Source organism: Gavia stellata, chromosome 28, assembly GCF_030936135.1.
Source record: "Gavia stellata isolate bGavSte3 chromosome 28, bGavSte3.hap2, whole genome shotgun sequence".
Lineage (NCBI taxonomy): Eukaryota > Metazoa > Chordata > Aves > Gaviiformes > Gaviidae > Gavia > Gavia stellata.
This window is the reverse complement of record NC_082621.1, coordinates 1075130-1092381: the sequence shown is the minus strand read 5'-3', so window position 1 is coordinate 1092381 and position 17252 is coordinate 1075130. Positions and strand designations below refer to the sequence as shown.

The window sequence follows — 17252 nt, the reverse complement described above, 5'->3', positions numbered from 1 at the left end:
GTTCCAAGACTATGTTACAAAGTATGATAGGACAACCTGTATTTGATTGGTTAGCTTGATAAATACTGGTTCAAATTTTGTTAAATTAAATTTCTCAGACACATTGTTTCTATTGCATTGCAGAAGTAAAGTTTTATTAGAGGCAGTGTTATCAGCTGAATTTAAGCCCTTAAACAAAGAATGAGTTGACAAAGATGAGTAAGACAAGCACTGCAGAATCGAAGAAGGGGTGATGAGACAGGGGACCAGGCACTCCTTCCAAATTGTTCCAGTTGCATCAGTTGTGCTGCAGAAGTGCTTGGTTCAGTCTCTTGTTGTCCATGTTCAATGCCTCTTAGTTGGAGGATGCCAGTGTCACTGCTATTGCTCTAGCACACTCTTGACTGTCCTGTGTGAAGACAGAGCAAATCATTGCCTTAAGGAGAAATCTGATCTTTCATGCTGAACTGAATTCTTTCACCTAACATGCTGTGTTAGCAAGAGAAGCTCAGAGGCTCCAAGCCCAGCAATACCCTAGGCACTTTCTCAGAACTGTATTTTTTTTTATTCCAATGAACAAAAAAGCATATCGCATCCTATAAAGTTTATAATGTGTGTTTTATATTTAGGTGAGGGAAGGGCAAGACTTACTGTATTTTAAACCCTGATTCCTCTGTGACAGAGTCAGTGAGGTTCTCTCACTCCTGGGCTACTGGACCTGGGAATCTTGCCCAGCCCGAAATACAAAACTTTTTTCTGACAAAATATGTTGTAATCATTGGTATAGATGTAACCCACTAATAAAAATATCCTTACAAAGTGTTGTCTTACCTGTCATATCCCCACACTGGGAATGAGAATAGGAAGTAGAAGAATATGAATGGGAGAATTTTCCACCTCCTTGGAAAGCTCCTTGGGAGGCACTGTAAAAGGCGAGTAATTAATTAATTCACCAAAAAAACACTGGATATTCAGTCAAAAAAGATGTTGATGTAGCTTCATGGACAAGAAGTCTCTATTTACAATTAAGTACACAAGGATTTATTTTATTCCCTTGCTATAATATGGAATACATACGCAATGTCTTGCTGTCCCTCCTGCAGCAGTGCCCGGTACTGAGCAATCTCCTGTTCCAGGCGGGTCTTGATACCCAGGAGCATCTTGTACTCCTGGTTCTGACTCTCCATCTCACAGCGGATGCTGGCCAGCTCCTCCTCTACAGAGTTAATCTGCCCTTGGATTTGTTGCAGCAGGCAGCTGTAGCGAGATTCGGTTTCTGCCAAGGAGTTTTCCAGAGAGTTTTTCTGGAAGTGCAAATGCAGGTGTTCAGGACCAGAGCTCTCCCCCTCCCTGCCCATTCCGAGGAGGGAAGGGCGCTTGGCCATCCTGCCCCACGTACCGTGCTGAGCTGCGCCTGCAGTTCGATCTCCAGGTTCTGCATTTCACGTCTCAATTCAGTGAGCTGGTGGCTGCTTGTCTGGATGTCCTGGCTGCTGGAAGTGACCTGCCGATTGACTTCTTCAATCTGCAGGAGTCAAACCCCAAACACGCTTTCTGAGTGAGAAAATCCCCTCAGGGAGCAGATTTGCTGACTGGGAACTAAGATAGCCAGGGAGCCTCTCCCTTTCATCCTGTCCTCATCGAGGACAGCCTAGTCATTGATCCGTAGATCCCAACATTCCACCCACCAATGCACACCAGACCTGGCCTGCCGGCCCTCTGCCACCACAGTCTTTCCCCAGCAGCTCTTTCCTTCCCATTCCCTAGATGTGCAAGGGAGGTGCAGGTGAGCAGCTTCCTCCTTTTAGCCAAAGGCATTGCATGCCCAGTACCAGGGTGTCTGGGTTTTCCCACAGGAGGAGACTCCACCTTGTGCATTGCTACGTACCTTGACTTCATACCACTGCTCAACCTCCCTGCGGTTCTTCTCAATGATCTGCTCATATTCATTTCTCAGGTCGTTCAGTATCTTTGTCAAGTCTTCGCCAGGGGCAGCATTGACCTCCACGCTCACGTCGCCACCAGTTTGAGACTGCAGCTGTCTCGTTTCCTGCAGAGAGTCCAAAGAGAGAAACAAAGAGCACAGGTCATTTCTTGTGCTGGGGACAGTGGGCACAGCAGTATCAAGGTACACAGGAATGACAATCACATGACATAAGGCTGAAATTACTTGATATGTAAGGTTGTGAATGCTGAAGAATACAAGGACTATGTCTTGTCCATGCTATTTAGCATTGGATCGTACCTCTTCATGGTTTCTCTTAAGAGCAATCAGCTCATCCTTCAGGGACTCTAGCTCGGATTCCAGTGAAGATCTAACCAGAGTCAGGTCATCCAGGAGATTTCTCAAGCCATTAATATCAGCCTCCACAGTCTGACGGATGACCAGCTCATTCTCATACCTTTGCCACAGACAAGAGAGAGAGAGAAATGGGGAAATGAGATGATGACAGTCAACAGCACATCTTTCCAAGCTCAGTATCCCAATAAAACATGAAGACTCAGTAACACCACTCGGGGCAGTGCTGCCTTGCCTCCTGAGATTATAAGCAGGGTTTGAAAGACATGCAGGGTTCACAGAGAGGTACTCACTTCATTCGGAAGTCATCAGCAGTCATCTTGCTGTTATCAATGTCCAGAAGCAGTCTGTTATTGTCCACAGTGGCAGAAATGATCTGCAAAAGGGGAAGTTGGATAGGAGTCTTTCTGTGTTCTAGGCATCCAGAACAAGAAGAAAGCAGCTTTGGTAGGACTTTGTTGCGTGTCTTGGAATTGTTTCCTGCAGTAATGCAGGGGCCATGTGAGAGCATAAAGCTCCAAATTTACTTTTCAAGGAAACTCGGGCTATCACAGAGCATCCTCCCAAATCCCTACTCTTTGCTTCTCTTCCTTAAGTTAGAGAGAGTTCTCCATGTGTCCTGAGGAATGTATTCCGCTCTTTTCCTGCAATGTGCTTCTTCACGGTCTCTTTACTCTATTATTTTGTACCGATGTAAGATGATTGTAAGAGAAGGCCTTGGTTCTTCCAGCTGGTATATGTAGGAGTGTGCAGAGACAAAGGGAGTTCAGCTCTTGCGGTCCAGGTGCTTTGGCTTTGTGCTCCATCCAGCTGAACTGGATGGGAGCAGAGGGAAGGACTGGAAACCACACAGGCCTGGTTTGGAGCCACCTGCACAACGTGGGACTTCAGTTACGTGCACCAGCATGTTTGGGCCAGGTGGAGCACTCCTTGATGCCTCGGGCTGTGCCCCCAGAGCACACCCCTTTCGCTTGTGGGGTGGCGTGGGGGTTTGCTTACCCAGGAGATGGGAGGTGCAGCTCAGCAGGTTTCTGCCTGCGGTACCACCAGCAAGGCCGTCCAGTAGCCCCCTCCCACCCCTTCAGAGCCAGTGCTAGAGGGAAGGAGGGAGCCCTTACAAAGCAGAATAGCGTGCGGGAGATGGAGCCATGTTGGTCGGGGCTATCCTACCTGATTTTGGAGCTGTTCGATGGTCTGGTAGTAGGAGCTGTAGTCCTTGGAAGCAGAGGGAGCTTGTTTCCTGTACCACTCCCGGATGTGGTGCTCGAGCTGAGCATTTTCTTCCTCCAGCCTTCGTACTTTGTCCAGGTAAGTAGCCAGGCGGTCATTGAGGTTCTGCATGGTGACCTTCTCATTGCCGCTCAGAAGGATGTCCCCCCCAGCACCAAAGCCTCCCGCAAAACCACCACTAAAGCCTCCTCCCAGGCCACCACCAAAGCCTCCTCCCAGGCCTCCACCAAAGCCACCAGCCAGGCTGCCAGCGCTCATGCCCCCTCCGTAGCCAATGCTGCACGCTCCCCCGCCATAGCTCCCACCGCCTATCACAGAGGAGGCATATCGCCTGCAGGAGACGGAGGAACTCCTGCCACTACTGCCACCACAGGTGCCTCCACCTCCACCGCTCCTGTAGGAGGTACTGGATGTTCTCTTGATGCTGCAGCTCATGGTGGAAGCAATCAGATATCCAGCCCCAAATGCAAAGCCCGCCGCACAGCTTGATACAGAAAATCAAACTGCAGCCTTCTGCCCTCACTGGTGGCTATTTATACCTTGTTGGGTGGGTGTCACCTGTAAGGCAGTCCAGCTTCCCATGAAGTTTGCCAGCCTTAGCGCTCATGCCGAAAGTGATGTGCTAAGGAAATTTTGTCTGAGGTAAGTAAAACGCATTACCTTTCTGTTCAAGTATGTCTGTGTTGATTCACACAAAGCATGCACTATAATTTTATGTGGGTGGCTCTTTGTTGGATATTTTGTTGGATAATATAATATCTCATAGCTTCTATTAATCTGGCAATATATCGCTAGTAATAGGAGTTAATGAAGGCTCCGCCTTGGTTGTCTGTCTCCTTCAGTCTTCTGTGTGGCGAAATTCAGTATTTCAGCTTTTGTCTTCCTCCTGTGATCAGACAATGATTCGTAAGACTAGCAGCCTCCAAGGGACTTTTCATTCATTGATTTATTCAAAAGTTGCTTTAGCTATTTAGAAATCTACTTTAATTTACTGAAATAAATTATTAATTTTTAAAACTGCATTCCCATGTCTGTTACAGAAGAGAACTTTACCCTGATTTTTTTACTCTTTTGTCACTGCTTATATTGAGGAAGGTCTGGTGGTATTTAACTTCTTCTGAAAGTGCAGGATGGTGATTTCAGTCATTTTTCTTGTTGAAGAAAACTGGGTGACAGCCACAAAAGTAGTATTTTGCAAGGGAAAACATATTAAATATTTTCCTATCAAACAGACATTAATTTTTTTTAGCTGTTTTAAATGGACTCAGAGGATATTGAGAGGAGAAATTTCTGATATTTCATATTTTCATAATCATATTAAAAATAGCCATTTCTCAGAATATGTCCTTGGATTACATAACACAGTAGGAAAAAAGTTTGATGAAAAGATACAGTGCCAAAGATTAGATCTGAACAAATATAATCATTATCTGAACTCGTTACAGTGAATTGTGTTTGCCAACGGTGAGAGAATATCTTGCAACATGAAACACTGAGTAAGAAACAATTGTGTATTTTTTTCCACTGCCTATGCAATATGGGATGTTCAGTGAGTTGCTTTTGCCATCCTTATTAATCAAGCTTCTACGAAACTGAGAAAAGCTTTGAACAGAAACAAATTCTCGGGTTTCCAGCTGTGCATTAAATATTGGCACTGCAACTCCTACAGAAGAGTCATTTGCCTCGTACAAAGGAAGCACAAGGAGCTGGTGGAACCTCCTGTGAATTACCACCTCAAAATCAGCTTATCCACAGTGAGGGAAAGTGAATTCAACCTAGAGGAATTTTAGGAAGACATTCCATATTACAGAAGAAATAAACTCATTAAAATTAGCGAAAGAAGAGTGAGAAGGGATTGAGTCACCTTACTCATGCAGGTACGTATCAGAGGAGGGAGTAGGATTGTTTGAATTTGAAGACACTGTGCCTGTATGCACCCCATGGATGTAAAAAGAGCTGGGGCTGAAGGCCTGAACAGGAGCACCCTTCGACTGTGCTTTGCTCTTGGCATGCAGCTGCTGCCATTCAGCTTCTCAAACACCCAGTGAAACAGCATTCCTACCTGCCTGTCTCTGGAGCCGCACAAGCGCAAAGAAAGTGCTTACAAACAAGATTCCTGCTCCCACTGTGCCGCTGAGAACCAACAGACAAAGACTTCAAAATAGTACAGCTTCAACCTGGGTGAAGCCATGTTCTTGTAGAGTCTTCTGGTTTGGGTTTTTTTAATAGGTTTATGATTTTACAATAGGCTTTTGTATATCCACGTATCTAATTTTCTTCTTTTCTCATAAGGATGATAAGAAACGCTTGTCAACAAAATATTGTTGAATTGGAAGGGGAGGGCTGTGAACTGTTACCACTAGAATGTTATCTGCTATCTGTAAAAGTGCTTGGTCTTTAGAGGCTTAATATGTGATGAGATATAAACATGAGGTGCTGAGTCCCAGAGCTTGAATTCAGCTGCCTAAAGGCATGTCCTTGTAGGTACTGCCAGTGGCTCCCAGAGAACCTAGAGGTCTTAGCTCTGACCCCAAAAGGAAAGGGACTTCAATGTGTGTGAAATACTCCTTAAGAGAGAAACAAAATTATGAACTTAAAGTGAAACTGAATAATGAAAAAATCTACAAAATTATGACTTTTTGTCAACTAACTTTAATTAGAAACATCTTCATGTCAGTTGTGATTTTGCATACTGCTGTGTTTAGAGAGAATGCTGTCATATCTTAGGTCATGATGTGCCTCCTTCTGGGGCTGAAACACTCTAGGATGCTATTGAGTACACATGCAGAAGTTCTTTCTATACCTTTTCCACCATTCCCTGGATCTTTTCCAGCTCTATTGTGCTATTTTTGAGATGGGGTCATCAAAGTTATAGCACTCAAAATTCAGCCCAGGGTATCCACGTGCCCTAGACTGATACAGTGGAATTAATTATGTTCTTCATTTTGATCTTCTGTATATTGAATGGAGAATCATCTCTGAGGCTACAGCCTTCAGGGGGACATATCCCCAGATTTCATAGTTCTCCATGGAAGACCCCAGCTGTATTCCATTCATCCAAACCTTCTCACTGCCTAGCTCCACAGGGTTTTCCTCAGTCTTTGTTCAAGATATAGTGAGATTCCTTATTCCCCTCTCATACCAGTGACCTTCTCCTGAAAATCCTTCATTCCCTCAAACTGGGTCTCTTACTAGGTGCTGTCTGCATTCTGCCTGTTTTAACCGCTTCTGAACTGCATCATATGATGTGTAGCACTTAGTGCCTGTTGGGCAGCAAGGTAATTACGAGACAGGAAAATAAATACTCTTTAAAGGTTAAGTTAAAGTCTAGATTGACATCTGTGGAGGTAGTTTTAACATGTAAGGTGCAAGAGGTAACAGTATAGTACCCTCTAGAGGGCTCTGGCATAAGCACAGTTGATTACTTTGAGATAATCCACATACCATTTACTATGAACATCACATCTCTTTCTAGACAATGCGTCTAGTCCAAGTATCTAAAAGAAAGAAATAGAAATCTGCATTACTAGAATCTCATTCTTCCTGTCATGTGTCACTGGAAATATTTGCGTAGCACAAAGTTTGTTTAACAAGTCTGCAAAACCTAGTTCATGCAAGCACAACACAAACAAATACAGACTTTGGTTTGGTGTAGGTCAAGTATTTCTGTTTCCCTGCATGGTTTCCAAGTGTTGAGAAAGTTTGCATGGCAATGTAGGCTGTGTTTCTGGAAATTAATTTTGCATCTATTCTCTGATCCACACCCTTGTGCATCGCCGTGTTTTGCCTCTAAGCAGCAGTGCTAGCTCCTCTTCCACAAAAACCAAATTTTCTCTGAGTCTCTATTCACCAGTAGAGGCCACTCCCTGAGCACCCAGCCCGGCCTCAGCAGCTAAGCCTGCAGCTTCATGTACATGTTAAATGTACCCTTCACTTGTGCAGACTCAGGGTAATTTTGGTCCCTCACTTGCCCAGGATACTCTGCTAGCCTTTGGAGCTCGGGCCACTGTGTGCATGTTCTTAAAACTTAGGTCACCATAGACATCCTGTCTTGGCCGGGGTTACGACAGAGCCTTCTGCAAACAGCTGTGTGAGCTGAACCTGCCTCAGGCGGACGGGTGTGCTGGGCAGGCGCTAGTACTTCATGTTCCTGTCCAGGTTTTCCACTGCTGGGTTTACTTGCAAGCTGCACAGCCTATAGTTGACATCTGTTCTGTGGTGTCTAGGTGGTAGCTGTACAATGGACTAAGACTTTCAAACAAGTCTGAGGAATTCAGAAGCTAACTTCTCATTAAAATTAATAAAGCTGTGGTTTATGATCTGCCTACTTTGGCAGCCCTCTGTCCTCCAAAATACCACACAGACATTCCTGAGATTCCTCAAAAGTGCTCAGGAGACCGCTCTGAAAGGCCTAGGACAAGACATTTCATTTCCTTTGATCTCTGAATTTGTTAGTCTCCAGAAGGCAAAGCTGTTTTTTTCAACTAAGTCTCTGGAAATGGGTTTTATCCGTGGCGGTGGGCTTTAACGAAACAAGCTACTGTTTGTTTTCATGAACCAAGCTGTCCCAATCACTGGAGAAAGCTATTCCATAATTTCTTTGAAATAATGACTGAAAAAAGTGTATAAAAAAGCTGGACAGAAGCAAATGCAACTCCCAAAAGATAGCTAATAACAAGAGAGTGCTTTCTGATTATTTGTTTGTTGAGTTGCTCCGAGCTGTCGCAGCAGCCAAGCAATCAAATTTTTTCCAAACTGTAGTCAGGAATGTTTTTAAGTAACAGTTGGAAGTGGCTGAAAGAGTTTATGTTAATTTTCTTCACAGTACAGATCTTCCTATATCCAAAAGTAAACATTCCAGGTACTTTCACATGTACTTCATTTGTCACAGGTAGAAGGCAAATATTGATGTTAGTATTGACGTTTTATGGAGAACTTCGTAAAGATCGTATAAATTCTATTTCCTTTTAACTTCTTTTTCTTGTCTGTTCAAAAACAGATCCCTAGTTTGTGCATTTCCAGTTTAAACCAATGAGCATCAGTTAAGTTTTTGTCAATCACAAACATTCCTTTCATTTTACAATCATGGTTCTGTAATCATTCGTGTTTCTTTGTGTCAGGGCTGGGTGGGCACTCCTTTCATGCCAACTTTATTAGCATTCATACAGTGCTGAGATTCTGCAGTCTGTCCTGGGCTGATATTCAACTGCTATTGAGGCTTAGAGATCAGCTCCTCAGGAGTATCTGGCACGTTATTAAAAAGCAAAGGCACAGCCCAGGATGCTCCAAGATTATGATCTGCCCTGAATGCGCAGAAATTGTGCTTTAACTCTAAATTTCATTATCAACGACTGTAATGTATTACCAACTTTTCTACCTGGAGGCATGTGTTGGCATGGCTTTGTATTTTCTTTTTAAGTGTTTACACCTACAGAATGGAAGAAAACCTACACACGGGATTCTGGTTGCATCAGACAGAAATGAAGTTTTATTAGCGACATTTTCCTGATACAGAAGAACCAAGTAACAAACAGGTTGAATCTGTAAAGCAAGGAGCTCGAGTGCCAATGATTGAAGCCACAAAGCATTCTGGGCAGAAGCAGCGCGTAGCATGCACAGCAGGTGGGCAGTGGCCCATCTGAGTAGCTCTGATGGGCCTTTTCGGATAGATGGCATCAGCAACGTTGAGACACTGTTAAGAGCATCTGTCTTTCCTCAGGAGCATGGGGAATGTAGAGGATTTGGGCCAATTTCTGTTTGAAAGGTCTTGCACTGTGGGGTCCTCAATATACTTAGTCAAAAGATTTTCTTCCATACCCTGTTTAGAAATAAAGAAAGCATTAATTTCTTCTGTACTGGCACTGAATCTCTGAGGCACCAGTATTTATCAGACAGAAAAGAAGCTTGATTATGCGATAGGTGACCATAAGCATTCCAAAAGCATAAAAGAAAACTTCAGCATGGTACAAAAGCAGTGGTATTTATGATGTTCTGCAAAGAATGAGACAGATGAAGAAAATCAGCTGGGGTTTTAACTACATGATTAGCTGATGTCATCCAAAAAATTGAATAGAAATTGACTGTGTGTTTCTTAAGCAGAGTTGATCCTTTGCACACAAATAGAAAAGAATTTTTAATAAAAGTCAATCTAACACTTTCCAGAAGTTTTAGTTTATCCTCGGTACTTTTACCTCTGGAAGTGTATGTTGATTCAGTGTATAAATTAGTAAGGATGGGACTGAGAGAACAGTGTGCCCAGACAACAATTCTCACCTTGGCTTTCACCACCAGTCCTGCAGGACTGAGACTGGGAAGATGAAGAGTAGGAGTGGGAACTGCTGACACCTCCTGAGATCCTTCCTCCACCTCCTCCTCCTCCAACAATACTGCTGCATCCACCGCCGCTTCCCCCTCCTATTCCTCCGCTTCCTCCTCCCATTCCTCCTCCACAACTTCCTCCTCCCATTCCTCCTCCCATTCCACTGCCGGAGGAAATGCCACTACCTCCATATCCACCACTCATGCTACCACCTCCTCCTCCTCTTCCTCCTCCAGAAGAATAGCCACCACTTCCTATTCTACCACCTCCCATGCTTCCTCCCATTCCTCCCATTCCTCCGGCTGGCATTCTGCAAAGAAAGAAAGGAGAAAAAAAGTCAATCAAGTGCATTTTTGATCTCAGAAGGAAATCTATCTACAGCTAGTGCATGGAAGCCTGCACTTCTCTTGTCTGTACTTCTCCTTTCTAGAACCTAGCACAGATCAGCAAGACAACTGATGCAGTGCCAAAAATCAACCTCCCTTTCAATTTCAGCTTGAATGCAAGAATTTTTGCTTTTCCCACATTCTGCTCAGATATTTCTTGTAAGATTTAGCATTGCTGCTTTATCAGTATATGGTGTCACTGCGCTCCAAATTGGAAAGGCAGAAAATGAAGCTTTAGCTGTGCTTTCAGGCACTACTTACAAGCAGAAGCAGGCTCACTGCATAAGGGAAACCAAAAGCTTGAACTTTCAGAGAATTGCACACTGAGACTTTTATGAAGGTTTGGAAAACTATGGTCATTTTTCTGCTTACAGTGTTTTCCAACGTGACTTCTGTCTGCTCGGTTCCTGGCCTTTTCTGGAACCGGGGTAAAGGTAAGGCTGTGTACAAGGGTTTCCCTGTCCAGCCCCAAATCGGTAGTTCAGAATTTCTGCATTAATTTTTCCTCACATTATTTATATTCTGAACAGGTTTGTCAAGAAATGTATCGTACCTCAAACCTGGGAGGCGATTGGTCAAGATAGCTGAATTAGCCTCATTTCAGTACGAAATCTCTTTTGCAAACCTAGACTGTTAATTTCCTGTCTTTGTGACTAGTCTAGCAACCCTGGGTTTCACATAATGCTGTGTTCTTTTGTCGGTTTACATACACAAGGTCTTGCTGCCCTTCCTCAAGCAGTGCTCGGTACTGAGCAATCTCCTGTTCCAGGCGGGTCTTGATGCCCAGGAGCATCTTGTACTCTTCATTCTGACTCTCCATCTCACAGCGGATGCTGGCCAGCTCCTCCTCCAAGGGGCCGATCATACCCTGGATCTGCTGCAGCTGCATGTTATAGCGACGTTCTGTGTCTTCCAAGTTGCACTGCAAAGAGTCTACCTGCAAATGGAAAACAAAATACGGTGTTTATGGGAATGTGGCAAGTTTAACTCATTTTTGTGGAAAAATTGGAGAACTTCACAAACCAGAAAAAAGCATATCTTTGAAGATAAGTAATCCAGTATCCCATTCTCTACAGATGGAGTACTTTCTAGCTGTAACCATTCTTTCATTCTAGTGACACATAAAGCCTGTGTCACAGGTGAAGCAGAAGCAAATACCTTTACTTACCATGCTGATTTGCGACTGCAGCTCAATTTCCAGGCTTTGATATTCACGTCTCAGCTCAGAGATCTGTTGGTTGCTTGATTGTATCTCCTGGCCACTTGAGTGGACTTGTTGATTAACTTCTTCCATCTGAAAAATTCACATACAAAATTGAGGCATTTCTGATAATAAGAAAACATTGTGGGGTTATCATAAAAGCATTGAGAAAGTAATTAATAAGAATAAAGAAAGATGCCATGTAGACTGACTATGCATATTTCCCACATGCCACTCAGCTAACTCACTCTGTGTAATTCACCTTGCTACTGGAACACAGAGATTCTACATGCTTTACCGCATAACCTTAATACTCCAGAACTGACCTGTTACAGTAAACTGCTTAAAGTCATTGAAAGTTAATGTCCCTTAAATAATACATGATAAGTTGCCTTTCCTCTGCTGGATGGAAATAGGTCCAGTTCTTTGTGAAAGATTTAGTAACCGAAACCCCCCTGTGCTTTACCTTGGTTTCATACCAGCTTTCCACCTCTTTCCGGTTGTTCTCAATAAGCCGTTCGTATTCACAACGCATTTCATTTAATTTTTCCATCAAATTAATGCCAGGAGTAGCATTGACCTCCACATTGACATCACCACCAGATTGTGTTTGCAGTCCTTTCATTTCCTGAAAAAAAACACAAAAAAATCCACCAGGTTCTCAAAGGGTCAAGGTAAGGAGAAATGTCATTGTTTCAAAGGGAAAAAAAGGGACATGAATCCTCACACAGCCGTATCGCTCCTGCAAAGGGGGCCTCATCTACCCTTGTCGTGAAGGGGAACAATTCTGCCATTCCTAAGCCAAACTTTACAGTGAAGAATAGCCAGGCACCACATACACACTGACGCTGACATTTTCTCCTCAGGGTTGTAAGGACTTCTACGCAGCATGCTCTTTGTGAAAATCCTTTTACGTATTTTTCTTCTCAATGGGAGATAGCACTGCAGATAGTATAAATATTTTCTTTTGACTCCTCCCTATATTCTAGCCAATTTTCCTTCCATGAGTTCAGCAGCAAACTTGTAGTTTGTACTGAAAGCCATTCATTTCCCTGATCTCATTTTGCCACATGTTGACCTGGGTGCCTTATTACATCAGTTTCGGGCAGCCATGGATGCTACACACACCTGAAAATCAAAGCCAGATTGTGTCAAGTTGGATGATCAAGGCCAGTGGCCAAAATCTGGTTACTGCTAGTGGAAGAAATCCCCAGGAAATTCTCCAAGTGTTGAGTTTTCATTAGTTATTATTTTAAAGTGTGGGGAAACTTACCTCTTCATGGTTCTTCTTAAGATAGATCAATTCCTCTTTTAGGGATTCAAACTGTGTCTCCAAGTCAGATCTGGCTAGAGTCAGTTGATCCAAAAGTGGACGTAATCCATTAATGTCACTTGCTACACTCTGGTGGAGAGTATATTCAGTTTCATACCTAAAGGACAGACAAGAAAGATAGTAAAAGTGCTGCCAGACCTCTTTGTTTTCTTGATTATGAACAGCTCCCAGTCAGTGCATCTTTGGTCTTTAATCCCATTGCTCAGTTCTTTAAAGAAAGGACATAATTCTCTTTCCATCTCCAATAGGTTTGTTTGACTTCAGCAGAATTTCTCTCTATGAGATTTATATGACAAGGATTATGCTTATAAATCTACGTGCAAGGATTGAGAAACTTGGAATGTAGTCCTTTAAATGGCACTCTTCAATAACTTGGCTGGGGAAAAATAATAATGAAAGACTAACACAAAATCATTGTCAGAATGCTTTTCCCAACAATTCCATAGTCTGTCACTAAGGCTAGAGCATCTATAAAGATTAATTGGCATTATGAACTCATGGTGGATAAAGGGAGGCAAGATGGAATGAGACAGGAAGGGAAAGACTTACTTCAATCTGAAGTCATCCACAGTCATTCTGGTGTTGTCAATGTCAAGAAGGATCTTGTTAAGGTCCACATTTGAAGAAACAATCTGAAAGGGAGAGGGCAGATGTTATTTGGTCAGTTGTCTTTTCTGTCTGACACACAGATAGAGGGAAGAAATACCTGTGCAGAAACACATTTCAGAATATCTCAATGGTAATGTCAAGCCTGACTAGCGCTGCAGGAGCTATACGTAGAGAGAAGAGTTTATTGCTTGCCGTGCCTTTGCTGTCAATTTTGGTTTACAAATATCCATTAAAAACGTAATACCTTGTTGGAAGGAATAACTAAATAAACTCATATTCCAAGAACAGTGGGAAAGCATAATTACCATTGCATTTGGCAACAACTATATTCATGGAGGAGATATGGGACTATTAAATGGCTGAGGGCTAGAACTAGACTAAATGCACATGTTGGCCCATCCTTCACAAAAAGATGCAATTAATATGCCACTAGTAGCACAACATAAGCAAGCAACTATTATATCTCCTGTTCAAGAGAGTGAGGAACTAACAAGCAAGAGCACAGCATTGAAGGGAGCACTGGACAGGCCCCATAATGGGTGCACTAGTAATGATCTTCCATTGCACCAAACAGTGCTACCTGCGCCAAACACAAGCATGCCAGAATACGCATATCACCCACAACAGAGAAAAACTGGTAGTCAGGCTTTGTCACCATACCAGTCTGCTCAATGGATACAACAAAGGAGGGAATATATCACTCCAAATAGGGATATTGTGCTGCAGGAGGCAAGTGCCATTCTAATGAGAATCTGTTCAAAGTTAGTCAAATGACATCATACCTGGTTTTGCAGCTCTTCAATTGTTCTGTAATATTGGCTGTAGTCCTTGGTAGAAGTGGGACCATGATTTTTATACCATTCCCTGATCAGGTGTTCAAGCTGAGTGTTTTCATCCTCCAAGCGTCGCACTTGATCCAAGTAAGAAGCCAGGCGATCGTTAAGGTTCTGCATGGTCAACTTTTCATTTGTGGAGAGCAAGCCGGCATCTTCACCAAACCCCACTCCACCAAAACTACCTCCACCATAGCCGCCACCACCACCAAAGCTGCCACCACCAAAGCTGCCACCACCAAAGCCGCCACTACCCCCAAAGCCACTAAATCCACCTCCACTATATCCACCACCACCAAAACCACCTCCACAGAGGCCAGCTCCATAACCACCTCCCATTCCCCCAAAACCACCCCCACCTGATCCAAATCCTCCTCCCATACTTCCACAGCTCATTCCTCCTCCATAACTACCACCACTCATTCTCCCACCATAGCTACTGCGGCTAATCCTTCCACAACTGCCACTGCTAAAGCCCCCTCCATAGCTGTTCCTGGAAATTCCTCCACCAAAGCTTCTCCCAGAAAAGCCTCCGCTTCCTCCAGAAGAGGTGTATTTTCTAGTGGACACCGAGGAGTATCCACCAGACTTACGTACTCCAGAGCTGCTACCCCCTCCACCACCACCACTACCACCACCAACACTGCTAATTCTAGTGGTACTAGTCGAAGACTTAGTGCCACAGCTCATAGTGACAGCAGGTAAGCGTCTAACCACAATCCCAAATTTAGGTGCACAGCCTGATAAGATTCAGGACTGCAAATTTTCATCCCCAGCTCTCTCTATTTATACTTTTGACAGTGGGTGTCACCATCAGGGTGTTTCCTTCTCCCAGGGCATTTACCAACCTTGTTGTTTGTGCCAAGAATAATTTGCTGAACAATATTTTTGTGCTGATATCTCAGGCAATCTAGCCCATTGCTGGGTTTATGGCATTTGTTTAAGACCAAACATTTCATTTATTTTGGGTGGAATTCTTTTCACTTAGCTTTTTCTGGAATAGGTAGACTTTTGCGTCTTGCAGCCTGGGTCTGCTTTATGATGGAAAGGATGCTTTATACAGGATCCTGTTGAAGCTAGTGCTGAGATAATGTGTACCTGATGGAACTATACAGAGAGAATTTTTGTTCTCAGTTCCCTAAAAGAAAGAAGATGAGGCTCAAATCTCTCATGTTAGACTGCGCATTTACTTGTTTAATTATTAATCTACTTTCTTTGCTAAGATTTTTGTAGCTGCTCTTGTAAAAGACTACTGTTCTCTTTTACTCTTTCATATTTTATGCATTTAAGATCTTCTACACTGCTTATATTCTTTTTCTCACTATGCATGACAGCGCAAGAGTTTTATTAATAGGACTGTATAACTTGTCTATTTAGATTGTCCAACTTGTGTGTCCCTGCCATCACTTAGAGAACATATTTATTTATATGAGAAGTCTATTTCAAGCAATGCAGTGGGATTCTTACTTAAAAATCAAAATCCTTCCTTTGTGAAGAAAGTGATAGGACAGCACACTAGATAGCTAAGTCCTGGAAATCAAAGAGAAAAAAAATACTGGATTTTTTTCACCAAAGAGCTGTTGATCTAAAATAGTAGGAAGATTAAGGATACTTTAATTGTATTATAAAGTCAATTGTAGCACAATTAGAAGCTGTATTAATGCAGACAATGACATATAAACTACTGTGTGGGAAGACCTTTTATGGTTTAATATTAAACTGCTCATTCTCCCTATTGTTGGTGTGTCATATATTGCAGGTGATAGAGTAATTATATGTACTGCTCTTAATGCAGAGATCCTTGAGACTCTGAAATAGTATCTTGAGGGAAAAGCTTAAAAGTTTTTTTACACAAATCAGCTGAAATCAGGCTGTTGAGACCACAAAAGAAGTTACATCATACTTCAGTCTTGCACTGATCCCCAGAAGTTTGCCCAAGATGAACTTGTAAATGGTTTTCAGCCTCAGTTGTTAGATTTGATGCTAAAGCAGAGTATCTGAAGAGTATCTGTTTCTGAAAAATCTGTAAGAAGAGTCTGAGTTTGGGCAAACAGTGCTGACTGACACTTTGATTCCAGATGACTATCATCTACAAAAATATGCTCATGTTATAATGTCTCATCTTTGTCCTGGATGAAACGAAATATTCTGGTTCAAATGCAGATTCTCATTTCCTCAGCATCTACTTAGCTCTGTTCTTACCCTGTAAGCTTTTACGAGAAATTTACATCTTCCTTTTTAATGCAGTAGAGACTTCATTCATGCAAACAGCCAGTCCCTGCTGCTTAATTGCAAACAACAGCAAACCCATCAGTGTTTGTGGTCTTGCTGTAGATGGACCCCGAACCGTTCCAGTTTGCTTGGAAGAAAGTGTACATTTTTCCACTGACAGTTTTCTTCTGTGTTACTGAAATGTCTTCATTGCATTTCTTCCTCTCTGTTTGGTTACTGATCCTCTAATGACTATAAGGTGTTTATGAAATTTAGCAATCTCCCCCTAAACCTCAGGTGCAGGGAATAAAGAAGGGCACACCTGAGGAAGTGTCATTTGCTGTCTGCTGTCCTTTTCTCAGCATCTTCAAAAAGACCTCTTGTAGATAGCAGTGCAGTGCAGTCCTGGCTTTCCAAAGGTCAGCTTGATTTGGAAGCTGATTGTTAAGTTGCTGCTGTTTTTTACACTCTGCTATTAGTCTCCATGTGTGTGATTCTTTTACAAACTGTATTTCTGCCTTTTAGCTTCTGGTCTTTTTTCTGCTAAATTAAGGATTATTTAACATTTTCTGACTGAATCCATTGTCCTGTCCTTTGCACTGTGCTTTTGCCAGCATTGCTTTATTGCTGCTTATGCAATCTCTTTCAAAAGCTCTGATTTTATCTTGCTATTTGATATACTCAATGGCTCAAAGATGATGAAAGATTTCAAGTAGCTTGATGATGTGATAATTCCTCCTTGATTCACAGCTGGAGGATGGTAGTGTCACCTCAGCAGCGTAAACACAGTTTCTGGGCTTCTGCAGGTTCTGTTATTGGTGCTGAAAGATGTAGTTTACTATATGCAAAATA

At 42.7% G+C, this 17252-nt stretch overlaps 2 protein-coding genes across 3 annotated transcripts; both read right to left on the bottom strand.

Annotated features, from left to right (window-relative positions):
- Positions 1–368: 368 nt before the first annotated feature.
- On the bottom strand, positions 369–3943 carry LOC132319501 (keratin, type I cytoskeletal 14-like). 2 transcript variants are annotated; one of them, XM_059830459.1, is made up of 8 exons: positions 3449–3943; positions 2572–2654; positions 2225–2381; positions 1868–2029; positions 1379–1504; positions 1057–1283; positions 811–902; positions 369–388 (listed from the first exon to the last, which is right to left on the bottom strand). In XM_059830459.1, exons 1-8 carry the CDS (start codon positions 3941–3943, stop codon positions 369–371), a joined length of 1362 nt encoding a protein of 453 aa, XP_059686442.1. The 2 variants fall into 2 exon arrangements, with proteins under 2 accessions (XP_059686442.1, XP_059686443.1); XM_059830460.1 differs by having other exon boundaries at positions 369–390; positions 873–902.
- A 5357-nt stretch (positions 3944–9300) lies between these two features.
- LOC104259588 (keratin, type I cytoskeletal 17) lies at positions 9301–14879 on the bottom strand. Its single transcript, XM_059830267.1, has 8 exons — positions 14139–14879; positions 13297–13379; positions 12688–12844; positions 11881–12042; positions 11382–11507; positions 10924–11150; positions 9782–10137; positions 9301–9326 (listed from the first exon to the last, which is right to left on the bottom strand). Exons 1-8 carry the CDS (start codon positions 14877–14879, stop codon positions 9301–9303), a joined length of 1878 nt encoding a protein of 625 aa, XP_059686250.1.
- Positions 14880–17252: the final 2373 nt, after the last annotated feature.

Coding starts and splice junctions, on each gene's coding strand:
- LOC104259588 (XM_059830267.1), bottom strand. CDS start 14,879: ATGAGCTGTGGCACTAAGTCTTCGACTAGTACCACTAGAATTAGCAGT. Junction 13,380..14,138: donor TTGAAGAGCTGCAAAACCAG/GTATGATGTCAT, acceptor TCTCCCTTTCAG/ATTGTTTCTTCAAATGTGGA. Junction 10,138..10,923: donor GAAGGGCAGCAAGACCTTGT/GTATGTAAACCG, acceptor CTTTCTTTGCAG/AATGCCAGCCGGAGGAATGG.
- LOC132319501 (XM_059830459.1), bottom strand. CDS start 3,943: ATGAGCTGCAGCATCAAGAGAACATCCAGTACCTCCTACAGGAGCGGT. Junction 1,505..1,867: donor AGCAGTGGTATGAAGTCAAG/GTACGTAGCAAT, acceptor TGACTCCTGCAG/ATTGAAGAAGTCAATCGGCA. Junction 903..1,056: donor GAGGGACAGCAAGACATTGC/GTATGTATTCCA, acceptor CGCCTTTTACAG/TGCCTCCCAAGGAGCTTTCC.